The following is an 18,628-nucleotide window of genomic DNA, read 5'->3' as shown; positions in this document are numbered from 1 at the left end:
AGAGTTGCTCTTCTCTGATGGGTGATCTGGGAGGGCCTTTCTGAAGGTACCTTTTTTAGTTTTACTTTTGAATGTTTATTTATTTTTGACAGCCAGAAACAGAGTGCGAGTGGGGGAGGGGCAGAGAGAGAGGGAGACACAGAATCTGAAGCAGGCTCCAGGCTCTGAGCTGTCAGCACAGAGCCCGACGCGGGGCTCGAACTCACAGACCGTGAGATCGTGACCTGAGCTGAAATCAGTCGCTTAACCGACTGAGCCACCCAGGCGCCCCGAAGGTGACTTCTGAGTCACCTGAAGGAGGCAAGGGAGCAGCCACAGGATATCACAGGAAAGCACTCCTGAAAGCAGGAACAGCAAGTGCAAAGGCCCTGGGGCAAGACTAAGCCTATTATGTGTTCAAGGGTAACAAGGAGCTTGAGGGTATGGCTGGAGGGAGAGGGCCAGAGCAAAGGCAGGAACTATGAGGCCAGAGACAGCAGGGGTCAGACCACGTCCAGCCTTACCAGTGCAGGGTGAAGGCTTCTGCCCCTACTCTGGGTGAGATGGGAGCCCATTAGGGTATGAACAGAGGCCTCATGTGAACGGACTATGAAGGAGCAAAGGGAAAGCAGGGGGACCAGTTATGAGCCCTTTGGGTCTCTATTTCCTCAACCGTAAAGTGGACCATACCTACGTCACAGGGTCGTGTGGGGCTGAAGGGAGTCGATGTCTGTTAAGTAAGCACATCACACGTGTGGCTTGGACCAGGGTGGTAGCTAAGAAGTGGTCAGATCTGGGACGTGTTTTCTAGGGAGAGTCAACAGGATCTGCCAACCAAATGTGGGATGAGAAAGAAGACTGGAGGCAGAAGGTGAGCCCCAGGTTTCTGGCCTGTGCACTTAGGAGGCTGGAGTTGCCATCGAGGAGAGGAGACGAGGGCAGGTCTGGGGTAGGAGAGGAATTCAGCTTCACACGTGAAAAGAGATCTTCACTCTGAGACTTGGCAGGGACCAAACTGGGACGATTCATCACCAGTTCTTAGGTGTGACAGAAGAAAGTTAACAGACACGTCCCTCTACATTTGGATGACCCAGGGCCAGCCCTGGACCTCTAGGGCTCTGGAAGATGGCCAAAGCTCTGGCCCGGGCCCTCACAGAACCTGCGAGAACACGGTTCCAGAAGCCTGTTGAGTCTTCAGAATGTGCCTCATGATAACTGATCCACAGTGGCCATGACGACTCAGGACGCCCTGCTCTCTGAGCCCTGCCCCGGGGACCTGTCCGGGGCCCTGTGAGCAGGACAGGCGACACGTACCCAGCAGTCGGCGCTGGTGACCGTTCTTCAGCGTGGCCAAGGGCGTCAGTCCCTCCGGCATGTGGTCATAGAGCTGGGACAGGCACTTCTCCTGATGGTCCTCGTCTGCGCCAGGCTTCACTGCAATAGAAGCCACAGGGTAAATCCCTTCTTGACACAGACACGGCCACAGACTCTGGAGACGGTGCCGAAGACCCTTTAGGGAGATCTCTCTCAACCACATCTCCAGTCTTCCTTCTCCAGTTTTACAAGGTCCTTGGGACGATAGGTCTTTCTGCCCCTGGACACACCCTTGGCTACTTTGCGTACCCGGGGCCAGGCACACTCTTGGGGCTCATGGTTTGGCTCTGGGCCCCCAACTCCTCCAACTCCCCCACCTCACAGAACCTTCTAGCGTAGCCCCGCCTCAGACCTCTGGTGGCCTCCAGGCCTGCACCCTCCCTGGCACGTGTCCCCTCTCTAGCCTCACCACCTCAACGCTTCCGGCCTCCCTTCCACAGCTCAGCTAGTGTTCTTGCCCTGGCTGTCTTTTTCCTCCGGGCTCAGCCGCAAAAGTCTTCCTCAGAGTTCAAAGGGCACCTCAAACGTCACCACCTCTGAGAAGCCTTCCGTGACCTCACCAAGGAGTCCAACTGCTGCCTCATTTGTGTTTCTACCGCAATTACCAAAGTGTCGTTCTTTCTATTGGTTTACGTGACTTATCCCGTCTAATAGACTCTATGTTAACACTGGCGGCAGCAGCTACCAATTCCCGAGCGTCCACTAGATATGAGGGACTATTTAGCTTTGCACACAGGCACCTGGTTTTCACAAGTGCCCTATGAGATAGGTTTTTTCATCTCCCCATTTTATAGGTGAGAAAACTGAGGCACAGAAAATTAAGGAAATTAACTAAGACCACACAGCTAGTAAATGGCAGGTTGTGATAGGAACTCAGGCAGTGTGGCTCCAGAGGTGGTCCTTTTCATTACTTTGGAGGGCTACTTTGATTGGAAGTAATGACAACAGAAGTCCCATCTGACCTCAGATCAGAGCCAAGACTAGGGTGAGGAGAGCAAGACACCTTGCTTGGGCTAAAAATGTAAGAGGGCACCCAAAACTCATCAATCAGAACACATGATAGTTTAATGCAATTTTTTAAATATCAAAATTAATGCTAAAAAATGCATGATGAAGAAACATCAAAATTCCTCTTTGCCTCAGTTTCCAGTGTAGCTCAGCACAGCACTGTTATTGATCTGTAGTCTCTATTTAAAATATGGATCACCATTGGGGCACCTAGGTGGCTCAGTCAGTTAAGTGTCTGACTTCAGCTCAGGTCATGATCTTACGGTCTGTGAGTTCGAGCCTCACTTCGGGCTCAGTGCTGACGGCTCAGAGCCTGGAGCCCTGCTTCAGATTCTGTGTCTCCCTCTCTCTCTCTGTCCCTCCCCCACTCAAACTCTGTGTCTCTCTCTCAAAAATAAACATTAAAAAAAATAAAGAAAATTTGGATCACCACGGATTATATGTTTTTTGCATTAGTTTTGATTCATTTAAATGTTTATTTATTTTGCGGGAGAGAGAGAGAGAGAATCCCCCTTGTGAGCAGGGGAGGGGCAGAGAGAGAGGGAGAGGATCCCAAGCAGGCTCCCTGCTGTCAGCGCAGAGCCCGACATGGGGCTCGATCTCACAAACCGTGAGATTACGATCCGAGCCAAAATCAAGAGTCCGACACTTAACCAACTGAGCCACTCAGGTGCTCTGGTTTTGATTCATTCAAAATATCACATCCAGGGTGGCAGCTGCAGCAGCGAAATCGCGGAGACCGTGGCGGACACTGGGCGGCTGATCACCAAGCCCCAGAACCTGAATGATGCCTACGGGCCGCCCAGCAACTTCTCGAGATCGATGTGAGCAACCCGCAGACAGTGGGGGTCGGCCAGGGCGGCTTCACCACCTACGAAATCAGGGTCAAGACAAATCTGCCTATTTTCAAGCTAAAGGAATCTACTATTAGAAGATACAGTGACTTTGAGTGGCTGCAAAGTGAATTAGAAAGAGAGAGCAAGGCTGTAGTTCCCCCGCTGCCTGGAAAAGCATTTTTGCGTCAGCTTCCTTTCAGAGGAGATGATGGAATATTTGATGATAATTTTATTGAAGAAAGGAAGCGGGGGCTGGGGCAGTTTATAAACAAGCTCGCTGGTCATCCTCTGGCACAGAATGAACGTTGTCTTCACATGTTTTTATGGGACGAAATTATAGATAAAGGCTATACTCCATCTAAAACAAGACATGCCCGAAATTTGGGGAGAAGGGGCAACAAAACACAAACAAAACAATTTTCCGTGACTATTAATGATTCGTGTGCACCAGCGAAGAAGTTCTATCTAACTTTTAGCACGCTGCACGGAAACGGGTATAACAGGCCTTCAGTATACTAACATGCATATGCTCAGTTTTGTTTGGTTTGGTTTTGGCAGTTGACAAGAAGTTAATTTGCTTTAGTGAAAATCCCTTGTTCCAGCCTTTCTGGCTCTTTCTTGCTGTTTTCATGTGGTACACACTATAACCCCACAAACCTGTTACTCCAGCATAAATGCAGAATCCTAACTAACGTTGCTGACTTCGTCTTATCTGCGCAGTTTTTGTGTCCTGTTTGCTTCTTGAATCTGATTAACTAGAATATTTCTCTTACCCCTTTTTTTTTTTTTTAATTTTTTTTTCAACGTTTATTTATTTTTGGGACAGAGAGAGACAGAGCATGAACGGGGGAGGGGCAGAGAGACAGGGAGACACAGAATCGGAAACAGGTTCCAGGCTCTGAGCCATCAGCCCAGAGCCCGACGCGGGGCTGGAACTCACGGACCGCGAGATCGTGACCTGGCTGAAGTCGGACGCTTAACCGACTGCGCCACCCAGGCGCCCCTCTTACCCCTTTTTAATATGTGGTGTCACTTGTCCTAATTTATGGTTAGAAGCACTACCCCATTGGTTTCCAGTCCCCTGTGTGTGAAATCCACACTTGTGTGTGGAAAGTATCTCCCTTCAGGCTTGTAATACCCTTCACATGGAAGATCAGTGAGGGAAATCTTTATATTCTGTACAAAAACAAAATCTAATTTATAGACTAAAATCATTTGTCTAAAAATTTAAGTTGTTTTCAAGTAAAAATAAAAATGCATTTCTGATATGCACTGAAAAATAAAATAAAATAAAATATCCCATCCAAAGGTCATCTTGAATACTGAGCTTGGGGGCATCCCCTTGGATGCGGTGCCCAGGGGAGTGTTTCACTGATGTTAACCCTGGGCTCACCTCCAGGGGAAAAGTCCTCTCCTAGGAGCTGTCTGCTCCATCTCAGGCAGAACCGCACGACCCCTCTTCCTCCACAACGGGAACGTACAGCCCCTAATCCCACACGGGCCCCCAGGCTGTGAGCGTCTCCAGAGAGGCAGGCAGCTCTCGCTCAGCTCACAATGTCCCAGAAGCACAACCCAGACCAAAGCCCAGAGCCTCCAAGCCCACAAGCCTTACACTGGTGATCGATGAGAAGCGTGGCTACAAAGTAGTGGGCCAGGGCTCCGTAGTGGTGGGCCTTCACACAGGCCAGGCTGGCCCAGGAGTAGGGGATGTTCTCCTTCACCGGTGCCTGGCTCATGGCCGCATGCAGCTGCCGATAGACTTCCCCGACCTGAAACAGAAGGAACGCTGGGAACAGGGAGCCTGGCACAGGGGTGCTCACGCACCCAGGGTGCAGAAAAAGAGCCCTTTCTTCTACGGAGCGGCCCTGCTGGAGGCCGCTCCAGAATCTGGGAGCAGCTCCAAGGGTGCCTCGTTCTTTCGGTGTCATAGTTAACAGGGAGATCAGGCAACTGTCATTATGCTGGTTTTTAGGCTAAGCTGCAGATGGAATCAGTGATCCGTATCTAAAACGCCACACTTGCCAAGAAAATGCAAGCCAGCGCTCTGGCCAGGGCGGGCACGCTGCCCAGGTCACGGGCAAGCTGCCGCGGGCTTGTTCCCCCGCTGCTTCCAGGGGGCCCACACCAGCACATCCTGCCCACCCCCAGAAGTCACGGGAACCAGGACGCCTTACCTTGGCAGCCTCCTGAGCCACCTTCACCAGCATGAAGAACTCGTTCCGGATCCCAGGAAGGCAGATTTTCTCAAACACGTTTTCCTGGGCTTGTGCAAGCATCATTTTGACCAGCACACTGAGCATGGCAGGACTCATGTCATAACTCGGAGTATGAGTGAACGTCTCTTTCAGATGATTTAAAACCCCTGCGAATTGGATTTTTTTTTTCACATTAGTTGGGGATACTACTCTCCCTGGTATCTGGGAGCATCTTACAAAATCTGATTCTCAGGGCGCCTGGGTGGCTCAGTCCGTTAAGTGTCCGACCTCGGCTCAGGTCATGATCTCATGGCTTGTGAGTTCGAGCCCCGCGTTGGGCTCTGGGCTGACAGCTCAGAGCCTGGAGCCTGTGTCGGATTCTGTGTCTCCCTCTCTCTGCCCCTCCCCTGTTCACACTCTGTCTCTGTCTCTCTCAAAAATGAAAATAAAACGTTAAAAAAAAATCTGAGTCTCAATCATGGTAAGATCTAGCAATTCTACTCCTAGGTACATACCCTGAAGAAGTGAAAGCAGGAATGGAAACCGATACTTAGACACCCACATTCATGGAAGCATTAGTCATAACAGCCAAAAGGTAGAAACTAACCCAAATGTCCATCGACATATGGTCAAACAAAATGTGCTGTATACCTACGATGGAATAGTTTTCAGCCTTAAAAAGGAAGGAAATTCTGACACATGCTAAAACATGGATGAAGACGTTACGCTACGTGAAATAAACCCGTCACAAGGACAGACACTGTATGATTCTGAGATGAGGTATCTGGAAGAGTCAAATTCAGAGAGACAGAGAGTAGCATGCTGGCTGCCAGGGGCTGGGGGCAGAAGGGAATAGACAGTATTTAATGGGGACAGAGTTTCAGTTTGGGCAGATGACAAAGTCCTGGCGACAGACCGTTGCACAACAGTGTGAATGTACTTAATGCCAATGAACTGAACACTTAAAACTGGCTGCCAACGGTCATTTTTCTCTTGTATGTTTTACCACGATTTAAAAAATCGGATCCTTTTCCAAAACATTTACCTCTGCATCAAGCAAGGAAACCAGCCTACCCCCTGTTTGTTCCTGTCTCACCTGGGACAATTGTGAGAAATTCCATACATGACCAGGCATTTAATGGAGGTGAAAACAGAAAGCAGGCAGGATGACGGGAGGGCTCTCGGACGGACACGCTCACACGGAACACCTGGGTCATTACAAAGCTCAGGGCTTTTCCCCAGGACCTCAGGAGAGATCGACTCCCCCACTCCAATGGGAATGTGCCCGCTGTAGCCCTTAGCTGACTTTTTTATAGGTTGGAAAATTAACTGTCACAGCCTTCACTGACAATCAACCCCGGGCTGAAATAAAATCCCTGACATGAATCCCATCTGACTGGTTCCTCTGGTTTTGTTGCAAAGCATAAGCTGCCCTGTGGACGATGGCAATGGCCGCAGGCTATTTGCTCCTTTCTGGGTCTGCTCCCACTCTGTTCTTGTGCTTTATGTCGTCTACACCGCTGTAATCTTAGAGATGGGTCACCAAGCACACCTGCTTTAGGTTCCTCAGAAAGAAAATGAGCCCAGAAAAGGACTGACAGTGAGAGAAATCCGCTCCCACACGGAATCTTAGCGCGTCGTTTTATCCCAAGGGATCTGTCATTTTAACAGAAGCAGTTTCACGATCACCAAAATGGCAAAGGCCTGCAGAGTGAGATACCCGGAAGGTTCTCCGCTGGGAGTAATGCCCCAAAGCAGTGATAAGCGCCAGCTTGGAATGAGCCCTGACATGAAACCAGTGGAGGGGGTCGTGCTGTGGTCTGTGCCATGTCGCCGTCCCACCCACCATTTCTCAGGGCGAGTCTGCCAGACACAGACCGTGCTGAAGGAGAGCAATGAGGGGCCCTCAGACACCCAGGAGCCAGGCCCACCCGCTGCGCCCAGCCTGGTTGACCCCCACCCCGCTACAGGCTGGCGCTAAGTGTCGCTTGACAGAGGGCTGAGAGGAGCAATCTCAGGGAGGCAAGCTTTGCAGAATGGGCACACGATAAAGGCACGGACAGTAAAATGCCGTGATGAACCACGCCTGATAAAAGAAAACCGAAAAGAGCCTACACTTGCACTATTTTGAGAGAACGTATTCCCTTCTTCAATAAATACAGTGTTCAAAAGAGCAACTCATTCACTGCCATCCTCGGGGCCAGCTGTTTGGAAAAGATTAATTGTTAACCACGGGACTCGTTCGCTGTGTGCATGAGCCAGACCCGGTCTGAGGCGACAGGGTTTGAGCCATTAAGCACTTCTCTCGGTGGGAAGATAACACCAGCGAGAGAAACCCGCCTGGCCCTTGCAGGCCTGTGAGGCTCCGCGTGGGCCCGGGTTAGACTCACTGACCCTCTTCCGCTGCAGTGCCCAGTGCCAGCTGGTGGGGCCAGGACTGTATCCCAGCAGCCCTTGCGGAGACACACCTGCCGCTCTCTGAAAGGCGTCCACCGCACTCTCCAGCCCAGCCTGCGTCTGTCGATCGCACCGGGTCCCGATCTGTGTGTAGAGGGCTCCGATGTTAAACAGAATGCTGGCTTTCTCCAGTAGCAGGTTCTGCTGGCTAACTGGCACCCCGGTGAGGGAGTCATACCTATTTAAAAGAAGCGGTTTTGAGAATACGGATCATTTGGCTAGTGAATGCCGTTCTGGATGAAAACGGACAAAGCGTATTTCTTGAATGAAACTCAAAAACACACATGCAATGAAGCATTCGTTTCCAGGCAAGACAACGGGTCTGATCTCACACAAGATCAGGTGCCCACAATCTCACACAAGAAAAAGGCTTCTCCACCAAGATGTCCTTCCATAAGTGAATGGATAAACTGTGGCACAACAATACAGTGGGATATCACTTAGCAATAAAAAGAAATGAGTTATCGAGCCGTGAGAAGGCATGCAGGAAACTTGAATGCGTATTTCTAAGTGAAAGGAAGCCAATCTGAAAAAGGGCTACATACTGTACGAGTCCAACTATCTGACAATCTGGAAAAGGCAAACAATGGAGACAGAAAGAATCAGCAGGGTTGTGGGGGAAGGGGAGGGATAAAAGATGGAACAGAGAATTGTAAGGGGGTGAAACTACTCTGCATCATAGTACAACGTGGATACGTGTCCTTATACATGTATCAAAACCCATGAAATGCCTCCCACCAAGAGTGAGCCCCAATGTAAACTATGGACTTTGGGTGGTAATGGGAGAGCCCGGGCATGTGTTGGGGGGCAGAGGGTATATGGGAAATTCTCTTTTTAAAAAAAAAATTTAACATTTATTTATTTTTGAGAGACAGAGGGAGACAGAGCATGAGCAGGGGAGGGGCAGAGAGAGAAGGAGACACAGAATCTGAAGCAGGCTCCAGGCTCTGAGCTGTCAGCACAGAGCCCGGCACGGGGCTCGAACTCACAAACTGCAAGATCATGACCTGAGCCGAAGTCGGACACTTAACGGACTGAGCCACCCAGGCGCCCCGAAATCTCTCACTTTTGCTGTGAACCTAAAACTGTTCTAAAAAATAAGGTGTATTAAAAAAATACAGGTCTTCTCCTAAATGTAACACAGCCGTTACTAACCCCTCATAATTCTTCCTCAAGTCTAAAAGACTGGGGATTTGTTTTAAAGTTCACATGTCAACCAGGAGATAGATGTGGAGCTTCCTCCTAATTCAACAATGAGGAGAAACACTCTCAGCCTTTTCGCTGTGAGTAGGCAGCTAAGGCATCTTTAGCAAAAGTCATCCGCCTGATCATTCAAAAGGACAGCATCACTAATCACCAGCTGTGGTGAAATGCGGCTCTGAACATGCCCTGTAGCTCTTGGCATTTCCTCCCCTTTCACCCACGCTAAGTACGCTCAGAGAAGAGGTACAGCATCTCCAAAGTAGTTAAACGACACTACCCTTCGAAAATACCAACTCTCGAGAAGAATCAAATGTTCTGCTCAGGGTTTTAAGAGCCGATCTATTTCTGTTTGCTGCCTTTGTCGTTGGGACAAAACCTGATCCCCACCCCCTGCCCCATCTGGAACAAGAATCTTGCTTCTTGTTAGTTCCACCTCAGAGCCCCGGTGTTCCCCCAACAATAAAATGAGCACGAAAAAATGCCTCTTCTGCTCGGCTCACTTGTTCTGAGAAGCAAGAAGCCACGGTCTGTTGGAGCCTCCTCCCCTTGGGTCCCCTTCATAAATAAACACCGGTTTATCTACACGTCTCCAGGCTCTCCTGTACAAATGGGACCGCTTGAAAGAGGGGGCTGTGGTTGCAGGGGAGCCCCTGGGGAGCTGACGGGGAAGACAGCAGCAGGGACCCCGGGCACCTACCACGTAAACAAGAGCCCCATCTGTCGGGTGGGCGGGAAGAATCGGCTCTCCACAAATCCCAGCTGGATGAAGTAACTCATCAGCAGTTCGACACCGGCCTCATCCCGGCTGGGCGTTCGGCAGGCCTGAAAGGAGAGGAGCCATGGATGGCGGGGGGGCAGGTGAGGACACAGCCGATGCCTGCCTCCCCTCGCCCCCCCCACTTTCTGGAAGATGTCGCACACAACCACGTCTATGGAGCCCGGGACCCGCTGCGGCTATCATGAGCGCTAGCAGTGGTGGCAAAGGGCTGGCATGAACTCAGGAGTCCCGGAATCCAGACCCAGACGTGCCAGTGGGCGTGTCTGTCCCCTCCTGTGGTCTTCTCGTGTGCCGGGTTGAACAGATGGCTCCCAGAGCACCTCCCTATCACCTCCAACCAGGAGCGATTCTCTAAGACTTTTAAGGACATTCTGAAGACTCCAGCCGCCATCCTCCCCTCCCTGCTGCACACAAAACTGTACCTGTCTCAGGTCCATCAGATCTGCTATTTCGTCTTCGTAGAGGTAGCTGTCCTCACTGTAATGCTCGAGGATAAAATCCTGCAAGAGAAAGGAGATGAACCACTGTAAGGTGACATTCGAAACCATAAAGAGGTATACAGGAACGTCTAATGTGCTCTCCCCCCCCTTTAAAAATCCATGTAGAATTCATAACAGCATGTATATTTAAAGTTCCTTTTGTCGCTTCAGTAAAAAAGAAAGTTGAAATTATTTTTATTTTAAAATGTCTTTGCAGGCATGCCTGGTTGACTCAATCGGTAGGGCGTCCGACTCTTGATCCTGGGGTCATGAGTTCGAGCCCCACATTGGGCATGGTGCCTACTGAACGCAAACAAACAACTAAAATGTCTTCGCAGGACAGTTAAGTGACCACATAAGTACTACACGTTGAACAATTCTGGCAAACGTCACAGATACTGCAGGGCTCAGATGTTCGGAGCACAGGGGCTTCCTGGCAAAGGAAACTCCTGGCGAGGCACTGTTATGAGGATGCTACCCTTGGGGTCTACGATGGGAGCCTTTGGGAGAGCAGTTTTGGGCACTTCCACAAATGAAGCACCCGAAGGAGACCCCCTAACCCGGTCCACAGTCCAGCGTTTGATGACCGCCCCGTGGGTTCATTCAGTCATACAACTCACACTGATGCGTACCCGCTACGTGCCAGGCACCGTCCATAGTGTCTGGGCTACATCAGCAAACAAAACAAAGACCTTGCCCCGTGCAGCTTATGTTCTCACAAGGGGGCACAGGCAATAAGTAACAGGCACCACAAACAAGTAAATGACATCATATATTAGAAGATGGCAAGCATTACAGGGAAAAGATAAAAACGGGGTAAGGGGGAGGAGAGTGGCTTCTTGCATAACATCTGCCATAAGTGTTGGCTCTCCCTGGCCATAAAAAAAAGTTGAGAGACACTGGTCAGTCGTGTTTTCTCAAGTGTCTGTGAGTACAGTCAATTTACACAATTTCTCCATGAAAGCACCTCCTTTTTGTACGTTCAGTGCATATCCACACGCACACACACCCACACACCGTCTTACAAACATGGGATTCTGTTGAGTGAATATACAAATTGGCTGTGCTTTTCTCTTTGAATTGGCAATGTGCCAAACGTCTTCATATACCACAAGATACTCTGCAACATGACTTCTTTTTTTTTTTTTTAACGTTTATTTATTTTTGAGACAGAGAGAGACAGAGCATGAACGGGGAAGGGGCAGAGAGAGAGAGGGAGACACAGAATGTGAAACGGGCTCCAGGCTCTGAGCCGTCAGCACAGAGCCCGACGCGGGGCTCGAACTCACGGACCGTGAGATCAAGACCTGAGCCGAAGTCGGACGCTTAACTGACTGAGCCACCGAGGCGCCCTGCAACATGACTTCTAATAGTTATACAGTCCTCCAATGTAATCACTGTACAACTCATTTACTGAACAAATAAACCGAGCACCTACTATGTGCTAGCCAATAAGTATCATATTCTTAACTTCCTCTCGTTAGACACTGAAGTCATTCGTAAACCTCTGCGATTAAAGATAACACTATGACAGTCTCCCTCCCTGCACACCTCTTGTTAGCTCCTCAGCATACATTTTGAAATGTCTTGCTGGGTCCAGGGATATGCAGAAGCTCCTTGTTTTTCTTTTTTAATTTTTTTTTTAATGTTTATTTATTTTTGAAAGAGAGACACAGCATGAGCAGGGGAGGGGCAGAGAGATTAGGGAGACACAGGAGAATCCGAAGCAGGCTCCAGGCTCTGAGCTGTCAGCACAGAGCCTGACGTGGGGCTCAAACTCATGACTGTAAGGTCATGTGACCTGAGCCGAAGTGGGATGCACAACCGACTGAGCCACCCAGGCACCTGCTCCTTCTGTTTTTCAATTTGGTCTTTCTTACCTAAGTTTTCCTTTCAATGTATGATGCTGTCACAGATTTTTTTTTTTACAACTTAAAGTGCTGATATTTGGAATCGGCTCCTCTCCTAATGTAATGACCGTTTGTAAAATTTGAAAGGATTCTCCACCATAATTATGTTATTAGTGATGTTCAGTATGGCAAAAATGATCTGGATGTCTCTGATGACATCTCTGAAAACACTGTTCGGGTCACCACTCGAGATGCTCAGGGCTGAGAAAAACTGCATCCTTTTCAGGACAGCACACTGTTCTGTCAACTTCTTTTTTAATTAATTAATTTATTTATTTTGAAAGAAAGAGAGAACGAGCAAGCAGGGGAGGGGCAGAGAGACAGGGAGAGAGAGAATCCCAGACAGGCTCTGCGCTGTTAGCACAGAGCCCAATGTGGGGCTCAAATTCACAAACCGTGAGATCATGACCTGGGCCGAAACCAAGAATCAGACGCTTAACAAACTGAGCCACCCGGGTGCCCCAACTTCTGCTACGGATGCTGGCAAAAATTTTCTTTTTTCTTTTTTAAATGTTTATTTATTTTTGAGAGAGAGAGAGAGAGAGAGAGAGAGAGAGAGTGAGAGAGAGAGACTGTGCATGCGCACATACGCGAATGGGAGGAGGGACAGAGAGAGAGGGAGAGAGAGAGAATCCCAAGCAGGGCTCGATCCCACAAACTGTGAGATCACGACCTGAGCTGAAACTAAGAGCCAGATGTTCAACTGACAGAGCCACCCAGGTGTCCCATGGCAAAAATGTTCTTAAAATTAGGAGAGAAATTACAAACTTTATGTTAACCTCACAGAAGTCAAAGAGAATTTTGGTAAATTCTAAATGCATTCCTAGGTGAGATTAAATTTACTAAGTAGAAGAAAAAATATCTAGGGGCACCTGTGGGTCTCATTCAGTTGATTTCGGCTCAGGTCATGATCCCAGAGTCATGGGATGGAGCCCCATTTCAGGCTTTGCACTAAGTGTGGAGCCTGCTTAAGATTCTCTCTCCCTCTCTCTGTCTCTTCCCCTTTCCCCTTCTGTCCCTCTCCCCCACACGCTCTCTAAAAAAAGGGGGGGGGGGGCGCGCCTGGGTGGCTCAGTCGGTTAAGCCTCTGACTTTGGCTCAGGTCATGATCTCACGCCTGGTGGGTTCGAGCCCCACATCAGGCTCTGAGCTGTCAGCACAGCTGGAGCCTGCTTCACATTCTGTCTCCCTCTCCCTCTGCCCCTTCTCCACTCGCACTCTGTCTCTCTCTTAAAAATAAATAAACATTTTAACAAAAAATTTTTTAAAAATCTGGCTGGAACCCACTGTAAACATCAGGGATAAGACAGGATTATATAACATCATTCTATTTATATAACATAATTCTGAAAGTTAACAAATAAAGACAAATATTAGAAAGGAAAAAACAAATTTTTTTTTCCAAAATAATGCCTTATTTACAAAACCTAGAGCTTCAACTGAAAAACTCCTAAACTAGCAGGCATCCAGTGAAAGGGACAAAAAGTTACTATGTATAAATCCTTTCTAATACAAGCCATAACCTGTTAGAGAAAAACAGGGAAACCATATCTTCCCAACTGTACCAGATCAAGAAAAGTATAATATTCCCAGGGATAAAATTTTGCCCACCCCCTTACCCACCTCCCCTCTGGGAACCACGTGTTTGTTCTCTATTAAGAGTCTGGGTTTTTTGTTTGTCTTTTTTCATTTGTTTCTTAAATTCCACATATGAATGAAATCATATGGTATTTGTGTTTCTCTGACTTACTTCACGTAGCATTATATTCTCCAAATGCACCCATGTTGTTGCAAATGGCAAGCATTAAATCATTTTTTAAAATCAGACAGACATGGTCTCTGCCCCTGTAAAACTCGCTATTTGTTGACATCAACAATTAGAAATATTTGGTTCATAGATGAAAATGTGCAAGATTGTAAAGATACAATTTTGTCCTAATTTAGCTATGAATCTAAATGAAGTTTCAATCAAAACCCAAAAGTGCTATTTTGGGGAAACTTGACAAAACATGGGAGTAAAAATGTGGAAGAAAAGCCAAGAACATTTGGAAGAGCATAGTTAATAAAAGAGGCTTGCTCTAAGTGCTGTTAAAACACACAGGGATTAAACTGTGAGCAATGGATAGACAATGAAACCAGGCATGGATCAGAAACAGAGGGAAGGAGATTCGAGAATCAGGTGTATAACAGAAGCCAGCGTTCCACAGGAGTGGGAAAGGCTGGAGCAGCCAGCAGGTCCAGACGGGAAGGAAGTGGCATGGCACACACAGCCTGCAGGCCGATGTGAATTGAAGCAAAGGGCTAATACAGGGGTGTGGGCAGGGTTAAGGGAAACCGCAGGGATGGTGTGGAACCTCCAGGGCCATTGGAACCGCAGAGCTAAAGGGTCAGGGTAGGGAAGGAGCTCTGGAAACCCAGAGAGGTGGCCGGCTACCTGAGGTAGGCACCCAAAGCCACCAGGACCTTCCCTCTGGGAATGAAAAAAAGGAGGCCGGCTGAAGGAGCCTGGAGAATAAATGCCCGAACTTCTCGGTGCTCCTCCTATCCTCTCTGGTGCTCCTCCCCCAACAGCACAGGCAACAAGAAGCCACAGAGCAGGAGCCTGTTGTGGCCTCCCAGGCACAGAGCAGGACTGAGAAGGGTGGATGGGGGGGGGGGGGGGGGATGGGGAGAAACAGACACCATCCAGCACCACAGATGGCTTCTTCACAGAGTTCAGGGGAAACTGACTACCCATTTGGTTTAAATAAAAAGCTACAGCCCTACACAGGGCTCATTTTTTACTCCCAAAGTAATTCCAAATAGATTAAAGATGTGATGTGAAAACATTTAAACAAGACACTGGAGGAAACAATGGCAAAATATTTAGGCCATCTTGGCGTGGAGGGTGCTTTCCGAACACGCTATCAAGGCGGAACTGTAAAGGGAGGGGCTGGTAAGTTCATCGACATAAAATCCTACAGGCAGAAATATATATGTTATATTTTTCAAGCTGGTTATTGCTTGGGTAACAAAAGTTAAACTAAGGAGAGAATGTACTGAGAGAAACATTTGCAATATATATAAATCCTTCATATGTAAAAGATCTCTTGTAAGAAATAAAAGCACACTGGAAAAGCACACAAAGGGCAGCAACAGTCGATCTGAAAGGGAAAGTGTAAAGAGAAAATAAACATACAGGAGAGGCGCCTGGGTGGTTCAAACGGTTAAACGTCCAACCCTTGATGTCAGCTCCAGTCATGATCTCGCGGTTCATGAGTTTGAGCCCGGCATTGGGCTCTGTGCTAATAAGTGCAGAACTGCTTGGGACTCTGTCTCTTCTTCTCTCTGCCCCTCCCCCGCCTGTGCGTGCTCTCTCTCTCTCAAAATAAATAAACTCAAAACAAAACAAAACAAAAAACAAAAGACCCAACCCCAAACCATACACGCATTCAACTCGAGTACCGACCTGAGAAATGTAAACTGTAATAAGTTCTTATTTTGCCCGATTTCACAAAGATCACAAAGATAGCATAAAAAAAATCAAAACGGTGAACGCTGCCCAGGGTGACCTAAAGTGCAGGAAGATAAGCAGTCACGCACAGTCGGTAGGAGTGTAAGGCAGGAGCGCTTCTGGTGGGTAAGTGGGTAATACGGATCTCCCACCGACCGAATCCGTGTCTAAAAATCTGTCCAAAGAGAACATCCGGTGAAGTGTGCAAATGCTCAGTGGAGAGCCGCTGACAACAGCGAGCATTTGGAAGCTGCCTGAAGAATGAAACTAATAGCCACCCTGCCTTCTATAAGCAGACACCACGTGAAGTCATGACAGAGGGGAGGGGGGGGAGTCACACACCTTCGTGAGTCAGGCCCCTGACCGGAGGGACAGCCCCAGTGTCCAAAGATTAAGTGCTGAGCAGGTTACCAAGCTCAGTGGGGACACGGCGGGGTAGGGCTGGGAGGGATCTTTCCATGCCTTGGTATTTTTCTGAATGTTCTGCAGTACTGTTTTTAATAAACATAAATAAATAAATAAAGCTATATTTAGAGGCCAAAAAAAAAAAAACCCCAAAACAAACAACTTGAATTCTCTGGAAAGGGAATTTATTTTGATGGTGTCTTCAAATGAGGCCGTTTGAAAGCCCATGTATTTAAAAATAGAACGAAATCACACCGTGAGGTTTTACTGGCCATTAAACGCCCCACGGATACACAGGGAGGTGCAAGGCGGCCCGCACTTTGAACTGCCCTCATTAAGTCGGCTCAAGTGCTTCTGCAGCACCTGTCTGTGTGAGTCTCAGGGACAAATGTGGAAAGGAGAAAACAGGACGTCCCCAGATGTTCTCATTCTTGTATGCCTGACATTTGAAGAGTCCCTTTGAGGCTAAAATGACATGGTTGGAAGCCTCAGCTGAATAGCAGTTGGCCATGGCCACATGTGATTTTTTTTTCCCCCACTGAGTTTAATGTGGGATTCAGCACATGACATGGTTGGGTCCTTACAGATTCCATAAAATCCCCAAGTGTCTCCAAGAGTCTCCTTCTAAAATGCCTGTGCCCTTGCCACCCTGGATCCAAGCAACAAACTAAATCTTAAAGAAACTATTCCACAAAGGCACCCAAACACATTTCCACAGACGTAAAGATTGTCTTGAGTCTCCCAGATGTGTGACAAGTGTCCCATCTACAAGTTCAGGTGGCCTCTACATAACTGACATAAAGCTGCAGCTCCTGGGTTGTTTTCTAGCCAGAAAATCAAACCTTGGGTGATCCTGAGTCTTGTACGGCTACCAATGTCCCTTCTCAAACACCAAAATAAACCCCAAAGTGACAGGGACCAGGACCTGGGTATAAACAAGGGAGCAGTCAACAAGGCCCTAAGTGAAAGAGCTTATGTCAAGAGACTTACAGTATCTGCTCCAGAATGGAGGTCAAGTGCAGAAGCTCTTGAAGCATTAACCAATTGCTTTTTTTTTTTTTTAAACTTTTTTAATGTTTATTTATTTTTGGGACAGAGAGAGACAGAGCATGAACGGGGGAGGGGCAGAGAGAGAGGGAGACACAGAATCGGAAACAGGCTCCAGGCTCTGAGCCATCAGCCCAGAGCCTGACGCGGGCTCGAACTCACGGACCGCGAGATCGTGACCTGGCTGAAGTCGGACGCTTAACCGACTGCGCCACCCAGGCGCCCTAACCAATTGCTTTTAAAAGGACACATTTCATAGTGCCCAAAATGCATATGATCATTTTTTCTTTCCTAAATTGAAAGTAGTCCAAGATGAGTCAACTAACAAGAGTTACTATGAAAAGAAATGCAACACTCAGCAGTATTTTTCACAATGCTGGGGTTAACTGCCCTCCACCATGCCTGCGTTGGAGAGCTCAGAGACAGGCACTACCTTCCACCCCATTTCCCCTTTCTCCTCCTAAATGGACGTTGGGGGTGATTCATTAAAACTCAGAGTGATGGAGCCAGGGAGGGGAGGAAGAGGAGGGCGTTCCAGACATGGGGAGGCCTCTCTTGGCCCTGGACAGGGGTAAGGCAGCTCTGGGGGCCTCTGTCCAAGCACCTGTTCCGCTTCCCACCTGAAATCTCCACTGAGCCACAGACCTGGAACTCAAGACCTGTGACGTCACCAGCATCCAGCACAGCGATAGGCACAGATGGGCCTACAGGTAACAGCTGCTTACCAGGGACCGCCACAATTAAGAGGAGGCCAGATACTGTGTGTGTGTATGTGTGTGTGTGGGGGGGGGGGGGGGGGCGTGGTTTAAGCTGTTACTTTTTAAAAAGAAGGGGAAGAAATTTTTTTAAAGGGATCAAGGTGGATTGGGATGTAGATACAGGGATGCATAGATGGACAAACATGTCATAAAAGCAAAATGTTCATCTAGGTAGTGAGTATACGTGGATTCACTGCCAAATTCTTTCAGTTTTCCTAGAAGTTTAGAAATTTTTGGAATAAAACGTTGGGGGGAATTGAGGACACAGGAGAACAGCACAGCATTCTCTGGCTTGCTGAAGGGGTCTGGAGGCATCCTGCAGAAATCAACTAACACTTGGCCCACTGAGCCTACGGCCACTTGCAAGGGATACACAACTTCTAGTTTTTCTTTGTAAACATTGAGTCAAGTGCCCATGGCTTTGAGATTTACCTTGAGAACGACTGAGAAGTCAACATCCTTGGTTTCCTTCAGACCAAGCGGAATCAGGGGGATGGTAAATGCCTCCCTAGAAGGAACACAGCAAGGTATATGAACATCCCGGTCCCGGGTGCTATGCACCCAGCAGCCCAGCTCAGGGCCCACCACGTGTGTCCCCATGCTGGTCCAGCTCAGGGCCCCACCACATCCCCATGCCGGTTCATACTCCATAAAGATGACTCTGATCACATACCTGTCTCTGGTCTAAACCCAATCCCAGCGGCCT

General features: G+C 48.4%; 1 protein-coding gene and 1 pseudogene across 1 annotated transcript in view; one reads left to right on the top strand and one right to left on the bottom strand.

Moving 5' to 3' along the window:
• The window catches only part of RHPN2 (rhophilin Rho GTPase binding protein 2), a 59,477-nt gene that overhangs the window by 10,882 nt on the left and 29,967 nt on the right, over positions 1-18,628 (bottom strand). The window contains exons 4-10 of the mRNA XM_003997951.6: positions 18,355-18,430; positions 10,253-10,330; positions 9,750-9,874; positions 7,861-8,027; positions 5,372-5,559; positions 4,810-4,966; positions 1,294-1,413 (exon numbers count right to left, since the gene is read on the bottom strand). Coding sequence (XP_003998000.2) covers positions 1,294-1,413; positions 4,810-4,966; positions 5,372-5,559; positions 7,861-8,027; positions 9,750-9,874; positions 10,253-10,330; positions 18,355-18,430 — 911 coding nt within the window. The remainder of the gene's footprint in view (positions 1-1,293; positions 1,414-4,809; positions 4,967-5,371; positions 5,560-7,860; positions 8,028-9,749; positions 9,875-10,252; positions 10,331-18,354; positions 18,431-18,628) is intronic.
• On the top strand, positions 2,062-3,898 carry LOC102899819 (annotated as a pseudogene).

This window comes from Felis catus, chromosome E2 (genome assembly GCF_018350175.1).
Source record: "Felis catus isolate Fca126 chromosome E2, F.catus_Fca126_mat1.0, whole genome shotgun sequence".
Classification (NCBI taxonomy): domain Eukaryota; kingdom Metazoa; phylum Chordata; class Mammalia; order Carnivora; family Felidae; genus Felis; species Felis catus.
This window is presented reverse-complemented; position numbering and strand designations above follow the sequence as displayed.